Source organism: Phyllobates terribilis, unplaced genomic scaffold (assembly GCF_046119375.1).
Source record: "Phyllobates terribilis strain yellow unplaced genomic scaffold, ASM4611937v1 Scaffold_7__3_contigs__length_470593459, whole genome shotgun sequence".
NCBI classification, from domain to species: Eukaryota; Metazoa; Chordata; class Amphibia; order Anura; family Dendrobatidae; genus Phyllobates; species Phyllobates terribilis.
In genome coordinates, this window is record NW_027362767.1 from 319567578 (window position 1) to 319588787 (window position 21210).

Consider the following 21210-nt stretch of genomic DNA (forward strand, 5'->3'; position numbering starts at 1 on the left):
GAGCTAGTGCAGTCATTTTTAAATGTCATTGAGACAAAATCTCAATCTGCCCATGTGTGGCACCCCAGGGGTCTGGTTTCCACAGTAATAGCAGTATTACGTCTGTGAGCAGGTGGGAGGTCTCCTGGGCAGGAATCCTAAGCATGCCACACCTCCTGCCCAGTCCTGGGAGGGGAAGAACTTCCCCTACATAAACTGGGGCTGAGGCAGGGTTAGAGAGAGGAGTTCCAGACAGAGACGGAGTCTGGTCTGGACACGCAGAAACAGGGACAGAGAGACATCAGGAGCTCTGTAGGAGCCAAGGAGAAGCGCCAGGGGCTGGAGCCGTGCAGAGCTCGCCCTGGGAGAAGGTACTAAAACCGGACACAGGAGTCCGAGGCTGTGGGGACTAAGATATACCCAGCAGCAGAATCCATCCGGCAGGGGATTCCAGGTCCTCTGGCCATAAAAGCCCGGAGGCTCAGTCACAACGGAGGGACCAGCACCGCCATCCCGGAGCGGAGGCTAACAGGAGGCCCCAGGTCACCAGCCATACGGGTGAGCACCACACGGTATACCCAGGGACGTGGGCTACTTGTAACCGCTGAAAGCAGGGTAGCCAGGAAGGGTACAGACTAACGGGAAGGCCTACAACTCCACCTGGCCAGGGGAACTCCGGCTTACTCGCAGACTAACCAGGCCCCGACTACTAGCCAGTACTCCCGGGGGAATTTGCCTTGTACCATCAGTAAAGGCCCTGAACTGTACCCTCGCGTCTCCGTGCTTCCTTGTCGCACCGTTAGTGCTGGGACATCCACACCATCACTCCCAACATCACCCACATCCGCTGCCCTGAGGCCATACCTCTCCCGTTGGGGGTTATATCAACATTGCTGCACACCTATACCACCGGCCTCAGCGGTCTGCCCTGCAGCGGCGGTTTCATAACCGCATTCAACGGGTGGCGTAGTCGGACACTAATACCATCATACCAATAACTGCCACTTAGTTTGACCACCCTGGGCGCGGACCGGGTCACCGCCACACGAAGACTACTACCCCCATCGGATCCGGCTCCGGGTATCCCCCGCGCGCACGCGCGCCGCACTACAGCACTGGCCCAGGGGGTGAGTCACATGTGCCGCCTACGGCACCATTTTATTGTAGACAAGCCAGAAAATAAATTTGCACTCATACCGCCAATGGCCATGACAGCGCAGGCGCCAGATTTCGAGCAGGCGCCAGATTTTCGGAAAATCAGTGACCTGTTATTCAAACACTGGAGGCAGGTGGACGGGTCGGGCAGGAGGAGATGATCCAGTGCACAGTCCCGCCCCTGTGCACTGAAATCTAATTAGAAGAAAACTTCAGCTGCTGATTAAAGTAGAACAAAGAAATGGATTTCTTCATCGAAAATATCAAATTAATCAGTACTATAGCGGCATTACAACCATGTCTTTACATTGCAAAATCGTGCTGACAGCTTCTCTTTAAAGGAGAACACAAATCAGTAGCTGAAATGTCTTTTTGCATTTCATCTAATGTGATAATTCAACACTATAGATAAACTAGAATAAAACCTAACACTTTATACTGCCAGAGATTATTTTTTGCAGTAAAAAAAATATTAAAGGAGTTTTGAACACTATAACAAAAGGACAGCAAATCGCTAGAATAAGCCATCATTTGTGCCGTAGAATTAATCAAACTACCTGGTTTCCCCCTGAGCATCAGAATAAAGAGTTTGCAGCTTATTTAAATGGAGGAGTGATGTGCAACAATCCTACAGCAATGCTAGTATTATGTCATACCTCAGTATTTTGTCACAGTATTGACACGTCCCCGGGGCAATGGGGTACTCGGCAGCCAGGCCTATGGATGCTGGTGGGGGATATAACGGTGGCTGGCCCGGTCCGTGGCCCAGGGCGGTCAACAAAAAGGGGAATTATTTATAGGGGATTTGTAAAGTTCGCGACGCCACCTGTGGTGCCTGGTAAGGATTACCAGCGCTGCGACAGTCCTCTGAGGCAGATGTTAGGGTAGCTTATGATGGAACGGCTCCCCACAGGTGGAGCGGGCCTCAGGGCAGCGTGGGGAAATGTATGGTGGTACAGGTGAGAGACGGCCTGGACGGTTCAGGGGGAAATGACGGACACTCACACGGGGGTTCGCTTCGGTACCTTTACTGGTGTAGATGCAGGTATGGTCCAGGGTACTCGGTAGGAAGGGTGCACTTCTGGACTCTCCCCAGTGAGCGGGTATAGGGCCTCCTGATCCGTTGCTTTCACTTGCTAAGCTTCTGACCTGCCTGGAGCTAGGCCTGGCTTAATTACTGTCTCTCTCTCTTGCACCTGCTGACCTGGTGGTAGGGCCTTCTCTTGGAGATCACTCTCCCTAGACGCTGGGGCCTCCGTGACTCCTAGCCCAGGTAAGGTAGTCAGCGTTGGTCGACCCAGGACTTGTAGTCCTCCAGGTATCCGGTGGTCCCTACTGGGTATAAAGGGACCCTGTAGGCGCAGACCCGGTGTCCGGTGTATAGTTCGGGGTGAGCCTGGTACGCTCCTGTGCCTCCTCATTACTTCTTCTCTCCTCTCGCCTTCGGCCCCAATCAGGGCCCTCACTAGGCTTCAGTGCGTGCTGTAGGCCTAAACTTGCCTCACACAGCAGCCTGCGTGCTGCTCTCTTGCTGAGCACACTAAACTCAACTCTAAAAACTCACTCTGACTAAAACTGAGCTGCCTGGCTCCACCCTCCAGTTTATATATCCCTAACGGGGCTCCCTCTGGTGGTCTGAGGTGGTAGGGTGGAGGTGAGTGAATGTGTGAGGGCCTCTTGTGGAGAAGTCCATCCATGCACCCTCCTGGGTTCTGTGGCACCTGTGCGCAGCAGGGCGCCACATTATGAGATGAGAGAGCTAGAATTAGCTTTGCTCTACAGCAAACAGTCCATATTTCTCCAGGGTTTTATATATCTTGTCAGGGTGATTTGTTCACTTTTTTTCTATTTGTTTATGAATCATGAACTGTAATTTTTTTTCTCTATCATGTTCTACACCAGGGGTCTCAAACACGCGGCCCGCGGGCTGCATGCGGCCCCTCCGGCTGCTTCTTGCGGCCTGCAGGCACAGACCCCGTAACTATGGCGGCTCTCTCCAGCAGCCACCGACATCAGCGCTGTAATGCAGTGTATTGCCGCGCAGAGACCGGCTCTCTGCACAGCAATACCAGTGTCAGCCGCCGGCCTATCAGAGGCCAGCAGCTGACATCTGCGTCCCAGAGCAGCGGCGTATGAAGTCCCTGCCATGCGCAGATGTCAGCTGCTGACCTCTGATAGGCCGGCGGCTGACACTGGCATTGCTGTGCAGAGAGCCCCTCTCTGCGCGGCAATACACTGCACTACAGCGCTGATGTCGGCGGCTGCTGGAGAGAACCGCGATCGTTATGGGGTCTGTGCCTGCGGGCCACAGGTGCAGAAAGGACACAGAGGGAACGGAGGACAGGTGAGAATCTTTTTTTTTTTTTTCTCTGTCATGTGAAATACAGCACAGGGGACCTGTGCTCAGTATGGGGGACTGGGCACTGTGCGCTGTATGGGGGGACGGGGACCCTGAACGCAGTATGGGGGGACGGGGACCCTGAGCGCAGTATGGGGGGACGGGGACCCTGTGCGCAGTATTGGGGGGGACGAGGACCCTGTGCGCAGTATTGGGGGGACGGGGACCCTGTGCGCAGTATAGGGGTGGACGGGGACCCTGTGTGCAGTATGGGGGGGGACGGGGACCCTGTGCGCTGTATGAGGGGGGACGGGGACCCTGTGCGCAGCATGGGGGGGACGGGGACCCTGTGCGCAGTATGGGGGGGGGACCCTGTGCGCAGTATGGGGGGGACGGGGACCTGGATGGGGGACAAGTCTGCAAGATAAGGACCAGGATGGGGGACCATGTCTGCAATATGGGGGACCATGTCTGCAATACGGGGGACCTGGATGGGAGACCATATCTGCAATATGGGGACCATGTCTGCAATATGGGGATCATGTCTGCAATATGGGGGACCTGGATGAGAGACCATGTCTGCAATATGGGGGACCTGGATGGGAGACCATGTCTGCAATATGGGGGACCATGTCTGCAATATGGGGGACCATGTCTGCAAGGTTGGGGACCTGGAGGGGAGACGATGTCTGCAAGATGACCAGTTCAAAAGGCGTATAGAAAATAAAATGGTATCACTAAAAATGTCACTTTGTCATGCAAATAATGCGGCCCCCCAAATTAAATGTTTTTCCGTGTGCGGCCCATATACCCAGCTGAGTTTGAGACCCCTGTTCTACACATAGAGCCCATTAAGCAGATCTACCTTCCTTTGCCTTATGTGACCTACATGCAATCAATCCACTTAATCCAGGGATTAAGCTAGTGGAGTAGACAAAGAATGTGACCTACAAGTAGTTAAGATGGAGGGCGGAAGATGGTCAAATACTGGTTTTCAGCCAACAATGTGTCACACATAGAAACCCTACATGACATGCATCATTTAGTAATCATCACAAATTATAATGACATAATGTCCTACAAAATTAACAAACAATTAGGAGACAATTATGTATGGTCAATGAGCATAACTGGTCACTGCGTAGCAACATGACATTTGTATATAACAACACAACATTGCTGGTCCGCATGTTGCATGTGCTACTGTGAGCAGCCTCCATGGCCTAAGTGTACTATTATGGCCTGCAGCATCTCCAGACTTGCCTCCCATTGAGCCCATCTGGGACATCATTGGTCAATAACTCCAAAGAAAGCTGCCAGCTGTGGATCTTGATGATTTGCCCAAGTGTATTCACTGTGGCAAATCATTCTTCAGACAACTTTGAATATCCTTATTGATAACATGCCAAGGCACGTAACCACATGTGTTTCTGCACGTGGCTCTCAAGATTGATACTGACTAAATTGAGATGTTTTAAAAATGCTGTTTCTATTTTTTCATCATTTGCATATCATTAACATGTCAATTGATGGTATAATTTTCATAACGCCAAGAGTTTGCCTTCTTGAAGTTGCATTTTCAATGTTGAAGAGTGTATACAATTTAAACACTTCCTCTTTAATTTAGTAATAAGAGCTTCTTATGAAGTCCAGCTCTTCACTGCGTCAGTTTCTCATTTTGTCTGCTGTGTGACACTTCATGCATCTGAGCTGAAAGATACCACTGTGAGAGGGGCAACCACTGGGAATGTGCAGCATGTAAATACACAGGGGAGATTTGAGCTAATGTTTTACTTCATGCTGGATGAAGTTATAAAAGACGCAATGTAAGGCCACGGCCCCACTATCAGTATTTGGTCAGTATTCAGTCATTATTTTTTCTCAGGAGTGGAAGCCAAAACCAGGAGTGGGTGATAAATGCAGAATTGGTGACTTGTTTCTATTATACCTTTTCTCTGATTGTTCCCCACCTGGTTTTGGCTCCCACTCCTGAGAAAAAATACTGACTGAATACTGACCAAATACTGACACTGGGGCCGTGGCCTAAGATATATTCTTGTTCAGTATGGAGCAACAGGAGGAGGAGGATAGAAGCAGCAGGAGAGGTAAACTAAACAATCTTCTCGGCATGGTTTAGGAGCTTCTGACTCTACACTATGTACATTATGTAGTAATAGACACAGATCAAAACTTTACAAGCTGCTATATACTCTTTGTGGATTAATCATTTAGAAGCAGCTGTGTCCTCCTGCTTTACCTATGCTACAAAATTAACAAAGGTATTTTATTACAAGACTCCTGGGGGTAAATGAAGAAAGTTTTCAGCCGATTTACATTTCACTGATTTGCTGCCAATTGGGATGTGTTGGTATAATAATTTATCATGCTTCTGAATCGGATAAGGTAAATTTATGAGAAAAATAGGTTAATTAATTTACCCATTTTATTCTATGGATCAATAATTCTGTCTAATGACAAAACAGGGAAATTGAGGAGTCTGGCCATAATGCTGCACTTTTAATCACAGGGCTCCATTCAGATTCTGCGTATAGTTTCCTTGGAAGGTTTGAATCATATCAGATTTTGACCACAATCTAAAAAAATGAAAGTAAAACCTGAGTCTATGTGATACTGATCGATATCAACTACTTTGCTAATTTGAGAAAAGTCGTAGAATTTTTTTGACTGTTACCTCTCGCATTTTTCTCAGAACTTAACTACACAGTAAGAAGCTGAATAAGATCTTGTAGATGCAGGAACGGAGATCTGGCTGTCATAGATGGCCAAACTTCTATAGAAAAAGGCATAGATGGTTTATTACTATCTCTACCTTCCTTATTGCTTTATATACAGCACTAAACTAGCGCTGTATATAGAAATTAGGAAGCGCTGACAGTGCTTTGTCCTCTGGATCCATCAATCATTTGATTGCTGGGTGGGAACTAGTGTTGCTGGGTCCTACCTAACCAAGGTCAGCTCTGCAGTGCAGCCAGAAGGCTGACTTACCCTTTTAACTGGGCCTAACATGCAAGACCCAGTTATAGGGGAAATCTAATGTAAAAAAAATAATTTAAATGTTGTAAAGCCCCTCGAAAGGACATTTATGATTAACAGTTCACTAATGTTTCAGGGACTTGTCAGTCAGAGACAGGAAGCAGGCAGGCAGAGGCAGAGAATCAGGAGAGCTGTAAATTCGGTGCCTGTCCACTGCACATGCAAATCATTACCATATAATTTCAACTATGAATTTCTCTAAAACAGCAGAACATACAGTACAGACCAAAAGTTTGGACACACCTTCTCATTTAAAGATTTTTCAGTATTTTCATGACTATGAAAATTGTACATTCACACTGAAGGCATCAAAACTATGAATTAACACATGTGGAATTATATACTTAACAAAAAAGTGTGAAACAACTGAAAATATGTCTTATATTCTAGGTTCTTCAAAGGAGCCACCTTTTGCTTTGATGACTGCTTTGCACACTCTTGGCATTCTCTTGATGAGCTTCAACAGGTAGTCACCGGAAATGGTCTTCCAACAATCTTGAAGGAGTTCCCAGAGATGCTTAGCACTTGTTGGCCCTTTTGCCTTCACTCTGCGGTCCAGCTCACCCCAAACCATCTCGATTGGGTTCAGGTCTGGTGACTGTGGAGGCCAGGTCATCTGGCGTAGCACCCCATCACTCTCCTTCTTGGTCAAATAGCCCTTACACAGCCTGGAGGTGTGTTTAGGGTCATTGTCCTGTTGAAAAATAAATGATGGTCCAACTAAACGCAAAGCGGATGGAATAGCTTGCCGCTGCAAGATGCTGTTGTAGCCATGCTGGTTCAGTATTCCTTCAATTTTGAATAAATCCCCAACAGTGTCACCAGCAAAGCACCCCCACACCATCACACCTCCTCCTCCATGCTTCACGGTGGGAACCAGGCATGTAGAGTCCATCCGTTCACCTTTTCTGCGTCGCACAAAGACACGGTGGTTGGAACCAAAGATCTCAAATTTGGACTCATCAGACCAAAGCACAGATTTACACTGGTCTAATGTCCATTCCTTGTGTTCTTTAGCCCAAACAAGTCTCTTCTGCTTGTTGCCTGTCCTTAGCAGTGGTTTCCTAGCAGCTATTTTACCATGAATGCCTGCTGCACAAAGTCTCCTCTTAACAGTTGTTGAAGAGATGCGTCTGCTGCTAGAACTCTGTGTGACATTGACCTGGTTTCTAATCTGAGCTGCTGTTAACCTGCGATTTCTGAGGCAGGTGACTCGGATAAACTTATCCTCAGAAGCAGAGGTGTCTCTTGGTCTTCCTTTCCTGGGGCGGTCCTCATGTGAGCCAGTTTCTTTGTAGCGCTTGATGCTTTTTGCAACTGCACTTGGGGACACTTTCAAAGTTTTCCCAATTTTTCGCACTAACTGACCTTCATTTCTTAAAGTAATGATGGCCACTTGTTTTTCTTTACTTAGCTGCTTTTTTCTTACCATAATACAAATTATAACAATCTATTCAGTAGGACTATCAGCTGTGTATCCGCCAGACTTCTGCACAACACAACTGATGGTCCCAACCCCATTTATAAGGCAAGAAATCCCACTTATTAAACCTGACAGGGCACACCTGTGAAGTGAAAACCATTTCCGGTGACTACCTCTTGAAGCTCATCATGAGAATGCCAATGTAACATACCTGGCGGCGTCCTTGCATGGTGGTCCATCTCCCACTGTGCAAGAGGGCGCACTTGATCTCCTGTCCAGAATGTCTCTCTGGCTTCCCTCCATGCTGTCTGTTTGTGTCTGTTTCTGCTGCTTAAGGGCGGCGCCCGATCACTTCCTGCCTTTTGTACCTGCTGTGGGTCACACCCCTTGTGCGTCCTCAGCCTATTGCTGTCTGTCACCTGGTATATAGCTCAGCAGCTCCCTTCTATCCCTGCCTGAGCATAGTGTTTCCTTCAGTGTGTGCTTGCACTCTGAAGGTGCCAGGTCCCGTCTCTTGTCTCCTGCTTTTTGTATCAGTTCCCGTGTCTGAACTGAGTCCTGTATGTCTCCTGCTTTGCGGTATCAGCTCCCGTGTCTGAACTGAGTCCTTTCTGTGTTCTCTTGTCTGTCCTGTCTGAACACGCTCCTAGCCTGTTCCTCCTGCCTTCTAGGGGCCGATTACCTAGACCCGTTCCTGTATCTTGTCTGACCTGTCTGTACTCGCTCCTAGCCTGTTCCTCTCGCCTTCTAGTGGCCGATTTCCTAGACCCGCTCCTGTGTCTGGTCTGTCCTGTCTGAACACGCTCCTTGCCTGTTCGTTCCGCCTTTTAGTGGCCGATTTCCTAGACCCGCTCCTGTGTCTGGTCTGTCCTGTCTGAACACGCTCCTTGCCTGTTCGTTCCGCCTTCTAGTGGCCGATTTCCTTGACCCGCTCCTGCGTCTGGTCTGTCCTGTCTGAACACGCTCCTTGCCTGTTCGTTCCGCCTCTCTGGGGGCCGTATTCCCAGACCCGCTCCTGTATCCCTCTGCAGTGTCGGTCTCCTCCGTACACTCAGTTCCAGTCTGAACTCTCTCCTGTCCTTTACCTGTTTTGCCTCTATGTCCGTTCCCTTCCTTTTTCTGCAGAGTCTGAACTCGTACCTAACTCCTGCTTGTTGTCTCTGCAAGTACTGTGTGAGTATCTGGCTCTGTCTTTCCCTTCCTGTCTGTTCCGTGTGAACAGAGCCCTGTCCTCCCTGCTCAGCCTTGTCTGCACTCTAGCTGTGCTTGCCTGTAACCCTCTGCCTGTATTGTTCCTGAGTCCCGGTGTGTACTGGGTCCTATCCCGCCTGTGTTCCTACCTGCTAGTGCCTCCCTGTCTGCACTCTAGCTGTGCTTGCCTTTACCCCCCTGCCTGCATACCCGCCTGCCTGCATACCAGTCGTGCCTGCCTATACCCACCAGTCTGTGTGCCAGCCTACCAGCCTGATCCTGTATTCCCCTGTGTGGGTCAACAGCCGTGTCCGGGGTCTGTCCTGGAGTAGCACCTGGTCCCTCTGCTCGGTTCCTCCTTGGTGCACTGGCGTCGTATGCCGTCGTGCGACCCTGGTCGGATCGGGTGAATACTTAGTCACGCCCCTCCAGGCATTCACTCTCCGGCACGGTCCAGTGGAATCACTACAATCACACGCACACGCCGCTTAGCCCGGGCGTGTGCATAACAGCCAAGAGTGTGCAAAGCAGTCATCAAAGCAAAAGGTGGCTACTTTGAAGAACCTAGAATATAAGACATATTTTCAGTTGTTTCACACTTTTTTGTTAAGTATATAATTCCACATGTGTTAATTCATAGTTTTGATGCCTTCAGTGTGAATGTACAATTTTCATAGTCATGAAAATACAGAAAAATCTTTAAATGAGAAGGTGTGTCCAAACTTTTGGTCTGTACTGTATTTCTGTAAGAAAGGTAAGGATTTATTCAGCATTAAAGCACCTTTACATAAATGTCATTAGACTGAAATATAAAATACTGGTGACAGGATGTATTTAAAGTATAATAAGCCAAAATGTGGTAACCCAAAAGATAAACTATTTTGTGTAGCAGAAAGGGTTTAAAAATTAACTTTTATTCTCACTTTAAAAAAAAAAAAATAGATAGAGCACACAATAACCCAAGAATTATTGGGTTACTGGTGAGCAACAAAGGAGGAGTTGGTTCGATCTTATCATCCCTTGTATTTGTATATTTGTCTATGCATATTGCACTTTGGGTTATTGTGTGCATTATATATTTCTTTTTTTTTTTAAAAGTGAGAATAAAAGTTAATTTTTAAACCCTTTCTGCTACATAAATTGATGTATTTAAAGACCTATATTAGGTGATATAGAGCTAAAATTATTATTATTATTATTAATAACAATAATAATAATAACTACTATGTCTCCCATTTATATTTTAGAATACTGCTATCAGTTTTAATAAACCTACATACGGATTTTAGTGACTTAAACGTATATTTTTTTACTGTTTATTTGTATGTCACATTTCTGTTTTTACATTGAGCTTTGAAAGTCTTGCTCTGATCACCAAGTGTTGACTTGGCCCGTGTCCCAAGCATCTTACTGCTCAGTCAGGTTATAATTGTTCATTGCAAGCTTGATTTGTGGAAATTGTAGCATGTTTCATACTCTCCATATAAAGTAAAAGTGTTTGCTTCCACTTTGAAAAGTTCCAGGGAGAAATCTAAATTTAGATAGATAACATAAAAGATTAGCCCATGTAAATACTCACGTAAGTGGTGAGTATACCGACAGTGCCATGGTTTAGATTAATGGGAGCAAGCTGGCATAATTCCTGCAAACTCCTAAATTATTCTCTCTTTAACCCCTTCCCAATATTGGATATACTACTAAGTCCTATGTCAGGTAGAAGTGTGTAGAGCAGCCTCAGGAGCTGAAACCACTTCACACATGGCAGATGTCAGCTGTGTTATAGGCAAAAAACAAGCCCTCACACAGCTACATTGGTTACAAAAATAAAACTAAAAAAAATTATTTCTACAAATTTCTGAATTTTTTTTTCCACCAATTAAAAAAAATGGAAACATTTTCTATGGCCATAATAGCACTTACTTATACAATCATGTTGACAAGTCAATTTTACTGCACAATGTCATGAAAACAAAAATCCAAAAAATAATGCCATTTTTGTGTTTTTTTGCACTAAATGTGGATATTTATTTCCCCTTTTCTAGTTTAGTATGTGACATAATAAATGGTGTCATTCAAAACCACAACTCAACCAGCAAACAAAAGGCTAAGACTCGTGAAGTTCTGTGAGGGGTTGTTTTATACGTGGCAAGCTCTTCTTTTAATGGTACCATTTTTGGAGTACATACAACGTTTTAATTACATTTTATTGCATTTTTCGAGGGAACTATGGTGGCTGAAAAACAGCAGTTTTGGTGTTTTGAATATTTTTGTCTTTACAGCATTTACCGTACGATTTAAATCATTTTATGCTTAGATTGGACTTTTACAGAGGTGGCAATACCTAATATGATTAATTAATTTTTTAAACTGGGACAGGGAGGTGATTTAATATTTTATATTTTTTTAACTTTTTAAAAACTTTTTTATTTCTTTTATTTTTAATTAACTTAACCTGCGATTGTTTGATCCACTGTATTATATACTGCTATAAATGAGCATTGTGGTATATAGGAAAACTGATGGTCTCCTATGAAGCTCAGCCTGTAACTGGGCTTCATAGGAGTAATAAAGTAGCAGATATAGGGGATTCAGCAGGCAGACATAATGTAGGGGATTCAGCAGGCCCCTGGTGCCATTGTAAACAGTCGCACCCTGAAATTTTGTTGTGAAGGAGGTGACACACACATAAAAAGGCATGCCCCCAGGATTGCACTCTTTGTTCACAGATTCCAAAAGCTCTCTGACCTTCAGATTCCATTTCTTGTGGTGAGATATCAAGTTTTCCATCATGAAGGTCAGAGATTGCTGTGTAGTAGAATAACCAGCCATAGCCTCTCGGAGAAAGCTAATTTCCCTACTAACATATACCGTCATGGAGGCTATTTTGGGCTGCATACCTGACTGTTTGCCAATACCGTGATATAAAGAGTCACAATTTCTGAAGTCTCCAGTATTTGGATTAGGCATTTCAAATCAGCCATCAAATGGAGCAGTGAAATCTTTTGGAAAAAGTGTTCCTCTCTTCTTAGATCAGCGAAGGTTAAATGTAAAATTGTGGATATCATAGATTCCAGGGACAAAAAGTTTAGCAAGCAATGAGCCACAGCAGGTGTAGAAGATAACATCTGTAAGTACTTCTCACCAACCTATTCATGCAACTGTTTGAGGGAAAGCAATTTACCATGTCTTCCAAGTGGATGTAGATGCCAGGGTTGTGATGGGACCCTCCATTCCATGAAGCTGAGCAGTTTTCTACAAGGAGTGTGTCTATTGTTTCAGGCACTAGTTCTGAGATGGCAAAGCTGCTCAGATGGAGGAGGAGGCCAAGTCTGTGTCGGACACACCAGCCAATGTTGGCAGAAAGAGCCAGATGGGAGGTAAACCTGTGTTCTGTGATCAGCACACCACTCCAGGAAAATGTCTAAATTATTAGGTGTTTATGCGAGTGGACCTCCTGAAAGCCTCCAATTTTCACATTTTTTTGCCCATTTTAGAATGGTGAAACAGTCAAAGAAGCAGGAATAATATGCTTAGCCCAAATAAGTCATGTCTGCTTATGCGACATGTCAAGCCATACCTCCCAACAACTGCTATCTTGACCTTCAATAGTATTATAATTATATTATGAAATATTATGGTCTTTTTTTGGCTTCCAAAATAATCTAGCTAAGGTTCACAATAAAGAGCAAATTAAATTCTATCCATACTTACAGTATCTCACAAAAGTGACTCATTAGTATTACAAGGTCTCAGGTGTGAGTGGGGAGCAGGTCTGTTAAATTTGGTATTATCACTCTTACACTCTCTCATACTGGTCACTGGAAGTTCAACATGGCTCCTCACGGCAAGAAACTCTCTCAGGGTCTTAAAAAATAATTGTTGTTCTACATAAAGATGGCCTAGGCTATAAAAAGATTGCCAACACCCTGATACTGAGTTGCAGCACAGTGGCCAAGACCACAAGATAGGTTCCACTCAGAACTGGCCTCGCCATGGTCAACCAAAGAAGTTGAGTGCACTTGCTCAGCGTCATATCCAGAGGTTGTCTTTTCAAATTAAACATATGAGTGCTGCCAGCATTGCTGCAGAGGTTAAAGGTGTTGTGGGTCAACCTATCAGTGCTCAGACCCTACGCCGCACACTGCATCAAATTGGTCTGCATGGCTGTAGTCCCAGAAGGAAGCCTCTTTTAATGATGTTGCACAAGAAAACCTGGAAACAATTTGTTGAAAACAAGCAGAATAAGGACATGGATTCCTCGATCATTACCTGTGGTCCGATGAGACAAAGATAAACTTATTTGGTTCAGATGGTGTCAAGCGTTTGTGGCCGGAACGAGGTGAGGAGTACAAAGACAAGTGTGTCTTACCTAAAGTCAAGCATGGTGGTGGGAGTGTCATAGTTTGGGGCTGCATGAGTGCCGCCGGCTGTGGGGGGCTACAGTTCATTGAGGGAACCATGAATGCCATGATGTACAAGTAGAGCATGATCCCCTCCTTTAGGAAGCTGAGCCGCAGAGCAGTATTCCAACATGATAACGACCCCTAACACATCTCCAAGAACACCACTGCTTTGCTAAAGAAACTGAGGGTAAAGGTGCTGGACTGGCCAAACATGTCTCCAGATATAAACCCTATTGAGCATCTGTGGGACATCTTCAAATGGAAGGTGGAGGAGTACAAGGTCGCAAGGTCTCCAATATCCACCAGCTCCGTGATGTTGTCATGGAGGAGTGAAAGAGGATTCCAGTGGAAACCTCTGAAGCTCTAGCAAACTCCATGACCAAGAGAGTTAAGAAAAGAAAGAAAAAGTGGTGGCCACACAAAGTATTGACAGTTTGGGCACAATTTGGCCATTTTCACCTAGGGGTGTACTCACTCTTGTTGCCAGTGGTTTAGACATTAATGGGTGTGTTTGCCATTATTTAGAGGGCAAACCAAATATACATTGTTATACAAGCTGTACACTGACTACTTTACATCGTATCAAAGTGTCATATATTCAGTGTTGTCCCATGAAAAGATATAATAAGATATTTACAAAAATGTGAGGGGTGTACTTACTTTTGTGAGATACTGTATATACTAAAACATTTAATAAGGTTGTCCAACCTTAGGCTATAAGACTGCACATGGATCGTGGACCCACTGCCCGTTTAAGAATTGGGGAGTGCACGCACTAGGCACACCGCGGGGAGCACTGCACAATGTGCGCATGCCCAGGAGACCAGGAAGCGGTGCAGGGAGCAGAGACAACGCTGAGCAGCCAGGGCAGTGAGTATGTCGGTGTCCCTGCCGGGGGGAGGGAGAGAGATCATGGAGGGATGTCAGCATTAGCGTTACAAAGTCTGCAGTCAGTCTTTGTGACTGTAGACCTGTGAATCCTCTAATCATGCTCACTGTCCTCTGTGAGGATCTCCAGTGCTGTTGGTGGTGGGCACGCGACCACAAATATGTGATTTGCATACATAAGGTCACGTGCCGACTAGACGTGCACGGTCGTGCTAAATGCAAGTGTATTGAGCGAGGCAGGACACAGTCTAGTCGGATTGTGGCCAGAATTATGCAAATCGCAGACTTGCGGTCACATGACCGAACTTTCCCAGCGCCGGTGAATCCCCAGAGTGCGCAGTGCTGTCACAAAGAATGATTGAAAATTTGTAGCTAAGGCGGGACAACCCCTTTAACTAGTCTTAGATCACAAGTAATATTTGGGCACAGTTAGATCATATTATTGCATAATTATTTTCCATTCAAAACGCACTGACATCAGATAATACATTTTGAATTTTGCATTTTCCATAAAACTTTAAATTTCACAAACTAAAATACTTTCACACAGCATGAACTTTTGAAACTATTGTAGATTCTGGACTCTGGCACATGTTGGCACTGCCATACTATGCCCAGTGGTAAATACTGCCCTTATCATAATAGGAATTATGTCATTCCCCATGGTGTTATTTCCCCCACATGCAGAGAAGACATAAAAACACTCCAGATATGTTATTTTTACAGAATGGAAAACTTGGTTACTTATATTTTAGAAAAACCATACTAAGGAGCAAAACATCTTTTTACTAATTGCACACTTTCTTGGGTTACAAAAAGCAAGACTTCCTGCTTATGTGAGCCGGGCATTACAAAAAACGAACACAGCACATAAACACAATCATACATCACAATTCTGTGCAAGAAATCAAGTAAGTTATAGCGTGAGGCTGTTGTATAAATAGAGTTTGTCTCTCTTTTTTAAGAATTGGCAAAGAGAAATATGAAGATGGAAAAGAGTCAAAACTAGAGTGACACAGACCTGGGTAAGCTATGAGCATCTGGAAAGTGTAAACTCTGGGTAGATGAAGGTAGGAGGAACCTTACAATATAGCAAGTGTAATTAAGTTATTAAATGGTAGACAGCGCAGTCATGTCCTTTCCCGATAATTGTACCTGTGGACTTATTAACTAATGAGTCTAATATTACAAATGTTGTGCTGCTAATTATGGGAATCCAAAGGAAAAGATAAAGCAGTAGGTGCTAAATATGCCAATTAGTGTCCTCCAAACTTATGAAAGGATAAGGTTAGAAATCCACTTCTCATAACTCAATCTATCAGGTGGACAATGCAATATTAACGAAGCACTCCTCCTCCTCCTCCCATCAAAGTTTTTATACTCTTCATATATTGCAGTCATCATATTATACAGAACTGTGTACTTACAATTGCTCATTTTGTCTTCCTACCAAGTTAATTGTTCTCTTTTCCATTAGGTCTATCACATGATTAAAAACTGACTAGCTGAATCATTATAAGCTTTACGTAAAAACAGGAAGTCTCTTTACTCCGCATGAGTCACCATTAGAACTACAATTCTACATCACTGCAAAGTCCCTGGCAGCCCAGATCTACCTTCTCTTCAACTTCTGAACCAGCTGCTCTGCTCTTCCTCCTGCCAGGGACTTTGCAGTGATGTAGAATTATAGTTCTAATGATGACTCATGCAGGGAAAAGAGACCTGTTTCTACATAGAGCTTAGAAGGATTCAGCTGGTCTGTTTTTAATCACGTGACATAATGGAAAAGATAAGAATTAACTGGGTAGAAGAGTAATTGTAAGTACACAGTGCCATATAATATGATGATTGCAATATATTAAGAGGATAAACACTCTGATGGGAGTATTCCTTTAACTTTTTAACTTCTTTTGCCTTTAACATTAAAATTAAAGATACAGTGTGCTACTTAAAGATGTTTTTCAGTTTCAGAAACCCCATGTTCCCAGGCGCAGTTTGTTTTCTTAAAAAAACAAGCAGTGTTGTAGTCACCCTCCAGAGGTCCAGCGCTAAGTCTCCACCACAGCTCTCAATGTCTGTTACCCTCTGTCGCGGTGTTGAAATGACTGCAATCCGTAAGCTCAGCGACTCTGAACGGCCCATGCCGTTTGGTTGGGCAGAGCTGCTGAACTTACTGATTGGCTGCAGCGCTGTAGACAGGATGTCAGCACTGCAAAGAATAACAAATACCGGGAATAGCGGCGGCAACACAGTGCTGGGCCCGAGGAGAGGTAGCAAAGTACAGGGTTGTTTTTTGGCTTTTTATTAAACAAACTATACTTTTGTACAGGGATTTTCTGAAAACAAAGTTAAGGAAAATGATAAACAAACAATGCAGCCATGAGTACTGGAGTTGACAAACCATATATTAAATATTTTATCTGCTACTATATGTTGGTAAGTAGTGGGTTATCAGTAATTATGAAATGACGTATCTTGTTTTGTTGCAATATATTTTATTATTTGGCTGTTATTATTATATATAGGAAAGAATATGAAACACTACAGGATCCACTTTGCTGATGGAATACTAACAAATGCAGACTGCCAAGCTCTAATAGATACCCTACATGTGACTAGATGAATTAAGTCTACTGCCAAGGTATACAGAGCTGAGGAAATATATGCTCTAGAGAAAAGGGGACCAGACAACAATTAAGCTCACTGTGCAATGGTCATCACAAGCCTATGGAATAAATTGAACATGATTCACAGATTATATCACTCCATGCATTTTATAACTAGCAGTGTTTTCATACACCTTTGAATTTATTGTTACCTCAATGACAAGACGTCCAAGCCCTAAAACAACCAGAAACCATGATGATTCCTTCACCGTTGGGATGAGGTTTTGCTGTTGGTGGGCAATGCTCTTTTTTCTCCAACATAGAGTTGTGCATTTGACAAGTTTTTAGCAGTTTGTAGAGTCTTCAGTAGATCTTTTGCTGTAACCCTTGAGATCTTGCTCACCTTTATCAAGATTGCTCATCGTTCTCTTGGAAAGATCCAAAGAGGACACCCGCTCCTAGTGGGAGTAGCAACAGTCCTGAATTTTCTCCATTTACAGACACTTTGTTCAACCATGAGTACACCTGAGCCTTTAGCAATGCATTTGTGGCCTTTTCTAGCTTCTTTAGTCTGCATAAAATGTCTCCTGATGTCTTCCGAAAGGTTTTTACCTCAAGGCATAGGTCACACCGACAAGTCTTTTTTGCCTTTATTTAATGGACAAAGCACCCGTGAAACCCACACATCCAATCACATTTCCTTAAGGTCACAGTCACACGACCGTATTTTCAGTCCGAATACTAAATTGCAGTATGCACTATTCTACTCCGTATTTAGGACGAAATTATCCTATTCAAGTCTATGGGTGTGCAAAAAAAAAAAGGATCCCATCCATACGGATCAACTCTACAGTAGACGACTTTTACGGATACATTGCAATTCTTGAAGATAAAATGCTGTATTTAGTCTTATAAATGTTATTAACTGCTTATGTATATCAACGAATGCCATATGGATGACAGTACAGATGACAAAACGTCCATTTTTTCTGGATGAAAATTGACAATTTGTTATACGCTGGTGTGTACTTAGCCTAGGACTCATTAAGATGTAACATTTTCATGTACGCTGTACGAGTTCTATCTATGGTTTTCACAGATAGAACTTGTATCTATTATAGTCTATGGGGTATTTCACATGTCTGTGTTTTTTATGTACGTGCCTTTTATAGGCTACGAGGGAACAATGGCTATTTCACACTATGTGGAAAATAACATTTTTCTCTATCGTAAATTATACAGTGGAGATTTTTACAGAAGCATAGAAATATACCAGCAGCATCTTATTGAGAGCTTTGGGGCAAATATATTGCTTTAAAAAGGGAGAAAGATATTTAACAGTATTTTCAGTTTGTTTTTCTATAAGAAAAAAAATCTGCAAAAATGTATCTGGACTCTTTTTAGAAATAGTAAATTCTCTGACAAACCACATGTCAAACAAACATTGGGTATTGGTTGCGTTATAGGATAGTGGTGCCGTAGTGCCAGGCTTCTTTATGTGTAAACCCAGCCTAGCAAAAAAACAATTTCACTTCTAACAGAATGAAAGATAAAAATAAATATGCAAAGCTAAGTACAGACATATCTGATTTTCATGAAATTTACCTGGACATCGTGGGCAGCACAATTGTGGAATATAGACCGGATTACTACAGTGAAGACTTGGACATCTCACTCTACTGCACAAAACATTTCCACCCTGTAACAGAAAACTCCTGATCAATAATAATTCATTTCTGTAACTTTTTACACAAACATATTTCAGTTCTTTATTACCTAGAATTTATACCATGTTTGAGCTTCAAATGATTGTCCCACAAACAAAGTACATTTTAAGCAATAGATTTTAGAATAAAAATAAATTTCACAATTGGATGTGTTTAAATAAAATGTTCCTGTACTGAGATAATCTTATAAATGTGCCCCTGCTGTGTACTGTGTAATGGCTGTGTCTGACCGTCAGGAACATGGTCTGATCATACCACAGCTTCTGGGCAGGAGAGGAAGCAAAAGAGTATACAGATATTAGAGCAGGGAATTAAAGATGAGCAAGTATGTTTTGTTAACCCTTTCGCTGAGTATGCTCGGGCGAGCACCGAGTATTTATAGCGTGCTCGGTGATATGTTTGAATCGCTCCCGTGTGCATGATTTGCAACTGTTTGACAGCTTTATTACATGTGAGGAATGTGTAAGAAATAGACATTCCTCACATGTATTAAAGCTGTCAAACCGTCGCAAATCATGCACACGGGAGTGATTCAAACATATCACCGAGCAGCTGTAAATACTCGAAGCTCGCCCGAGTATACTCGACGAAAGGGTTAACAAAACATACTCGCTCATCACTACAGGGGATCACAGAGGATTCTTTCCGTGAGGTAAAACATGGCTGCACATTCACTTGTATGGGAGTTCCAAAGATTGTGCAACCATGGAATACAAATCAACAGAGTATGCTGCGCATGATCGGCCTCCTCTCCGCTGATAGTGATGCATCAAGGATCCTTGTTTCTAGACAGATGCTTGTTCCAGCAGTGGGAGCTGCAGCTATATGACATGTATTGCATATTCGGTAAAAATTCCCATAAAGCAAATCTGTCAGCAGGTTTTTGCTATATAATCTGAGAGCAGCATGATGTAGGGACACAGACCCTGATTCCAGCAATGTGTCACCTAATAGTAAGTGTGTTGCAGTTTCAATAAAGTCAGTGTTTTATCAGCAGGAGCTTATCATTACAGGACTAGCTATCTCATGCCTCCTAGTCCACTGCTGTGCGTAACCACATCCCCATCACTGATTAGCAGCTTTCTGACAATATGTAGTATAGACAGAAAGCTGCCATTAGTGATGTGGGTGGGGTTATACACAGCTCAGCATTTAGAGCACTGCTACAGCAGAGAAAAAAGGGGATTGTATCACAACCCCTTCATCCAGTAAACTAAGTTACACATCGCTAGAATCAGGGTCTCTGCCCCTACATCATGCTGCTCTCAGATGGGATAACAAAAACCTGGGAATTATCATGTAATCTAGAGTAGGGTACATCTGAATATGCTATAGATGTGCCAGTTGGGACAATTCATTTAAGAAATACTATAAAATAGGTGAAAATAACAATTTAACTATTTACACTCTTCAGTATTTGGAAATCTAAAATATGTACAATCCCATCTACTAAATATTTTCTATTACCACTAAAGTTCTCTAGCACAAGCCACAGATACCCTATAATAGTATGCCAGCCACAGATACCCTATAAGAGTGTGCCAGCCACAGATACCCTATAATAGTATGCCAGCCACAGATACCCTATAACAGTGTGCCAGCCACAGATACCCTATAATAGTGTGCCAGCCACAGATACCCTATAACAGTGTGCCAGCCACAGATACCCTATAAGAGTGTGCCAGCCACAGATACCCTATAAGAGTGTGCCAGCCACAGATGCCCTATAATAGTGTGCCAGCCACAGATACCCTATAATAGTGTGCCAGCCACAGATACCCTATAAGAGTGTGCCAGCCACAGATGCCCTATAACAGTGTGCCAACCACAGATACCCTATAATAGTATGCCAGCCACAGATACCCTATAAGAGTGTGCCAGCCACAGATACCCTATAAGAGTGTGCCAGCCACAGATGCCCTATAATAGTGTGCCAGCCACAGATACCCTATAATAGTGTGCCAGCCACAGATACCCTATAATAGTGTGCCAGCCATAGATGCCCTATAACAGTGTGCCAGCCACAGATGCCCTATAACAGTGTGCCAACTACAGATACCCTATAATAGTGTGCCAGCCACAGATGCCCTATAATAGTGTGCCAGCCACAGATACCCTATAACAGTGTGCCAGCCACAAATACCCTATAAGAGTGTGCCAGACACAGATGTCCTATAATAGTGCGCCAGCCACAGATAGCCTATAACAGTGCGCCAACCACAGATACCCTATAATAGTGTGCCTGCCACAGATGCCCTATAATAGTGTGCCAGCCACAGATACCCTATAACAGTGTGCCAACCACAGATACCCTATAATAGTATGCCAGCCACAGATACCCTATAAGAGTGTGCCAGCCACAGATGCCCTATAATAGTGTGCCAGCCACAGATACCCTATAATAGTGTGCCAGCCACAGATACCCTATAAGAGTGTGCCAGCCACA

The 21210-nt window shown here is 43.9% G+C and overlaps 1 protein-coding gene across 1 annotated transcript in view; it reads right to left on the minus strand.

Moving 5' to 3' along the window:
- The window catches only part of CHRDL1 (chordin like 1), a 111220-nt gene that overhangs the window by 37016 nt on the left and 52994 nt on the right, over positions 1-21210 (minus strand). The window contains exon 4 of the mRNA XM_073637903.1: positions 18643-18736. Coding sequence (XP_073494004.1) covers positions 18643-18736 — 94 coding nt within the window. The remainder of the gene's footprint in view (positions 1-18642; positions 18737-21210) is intronic.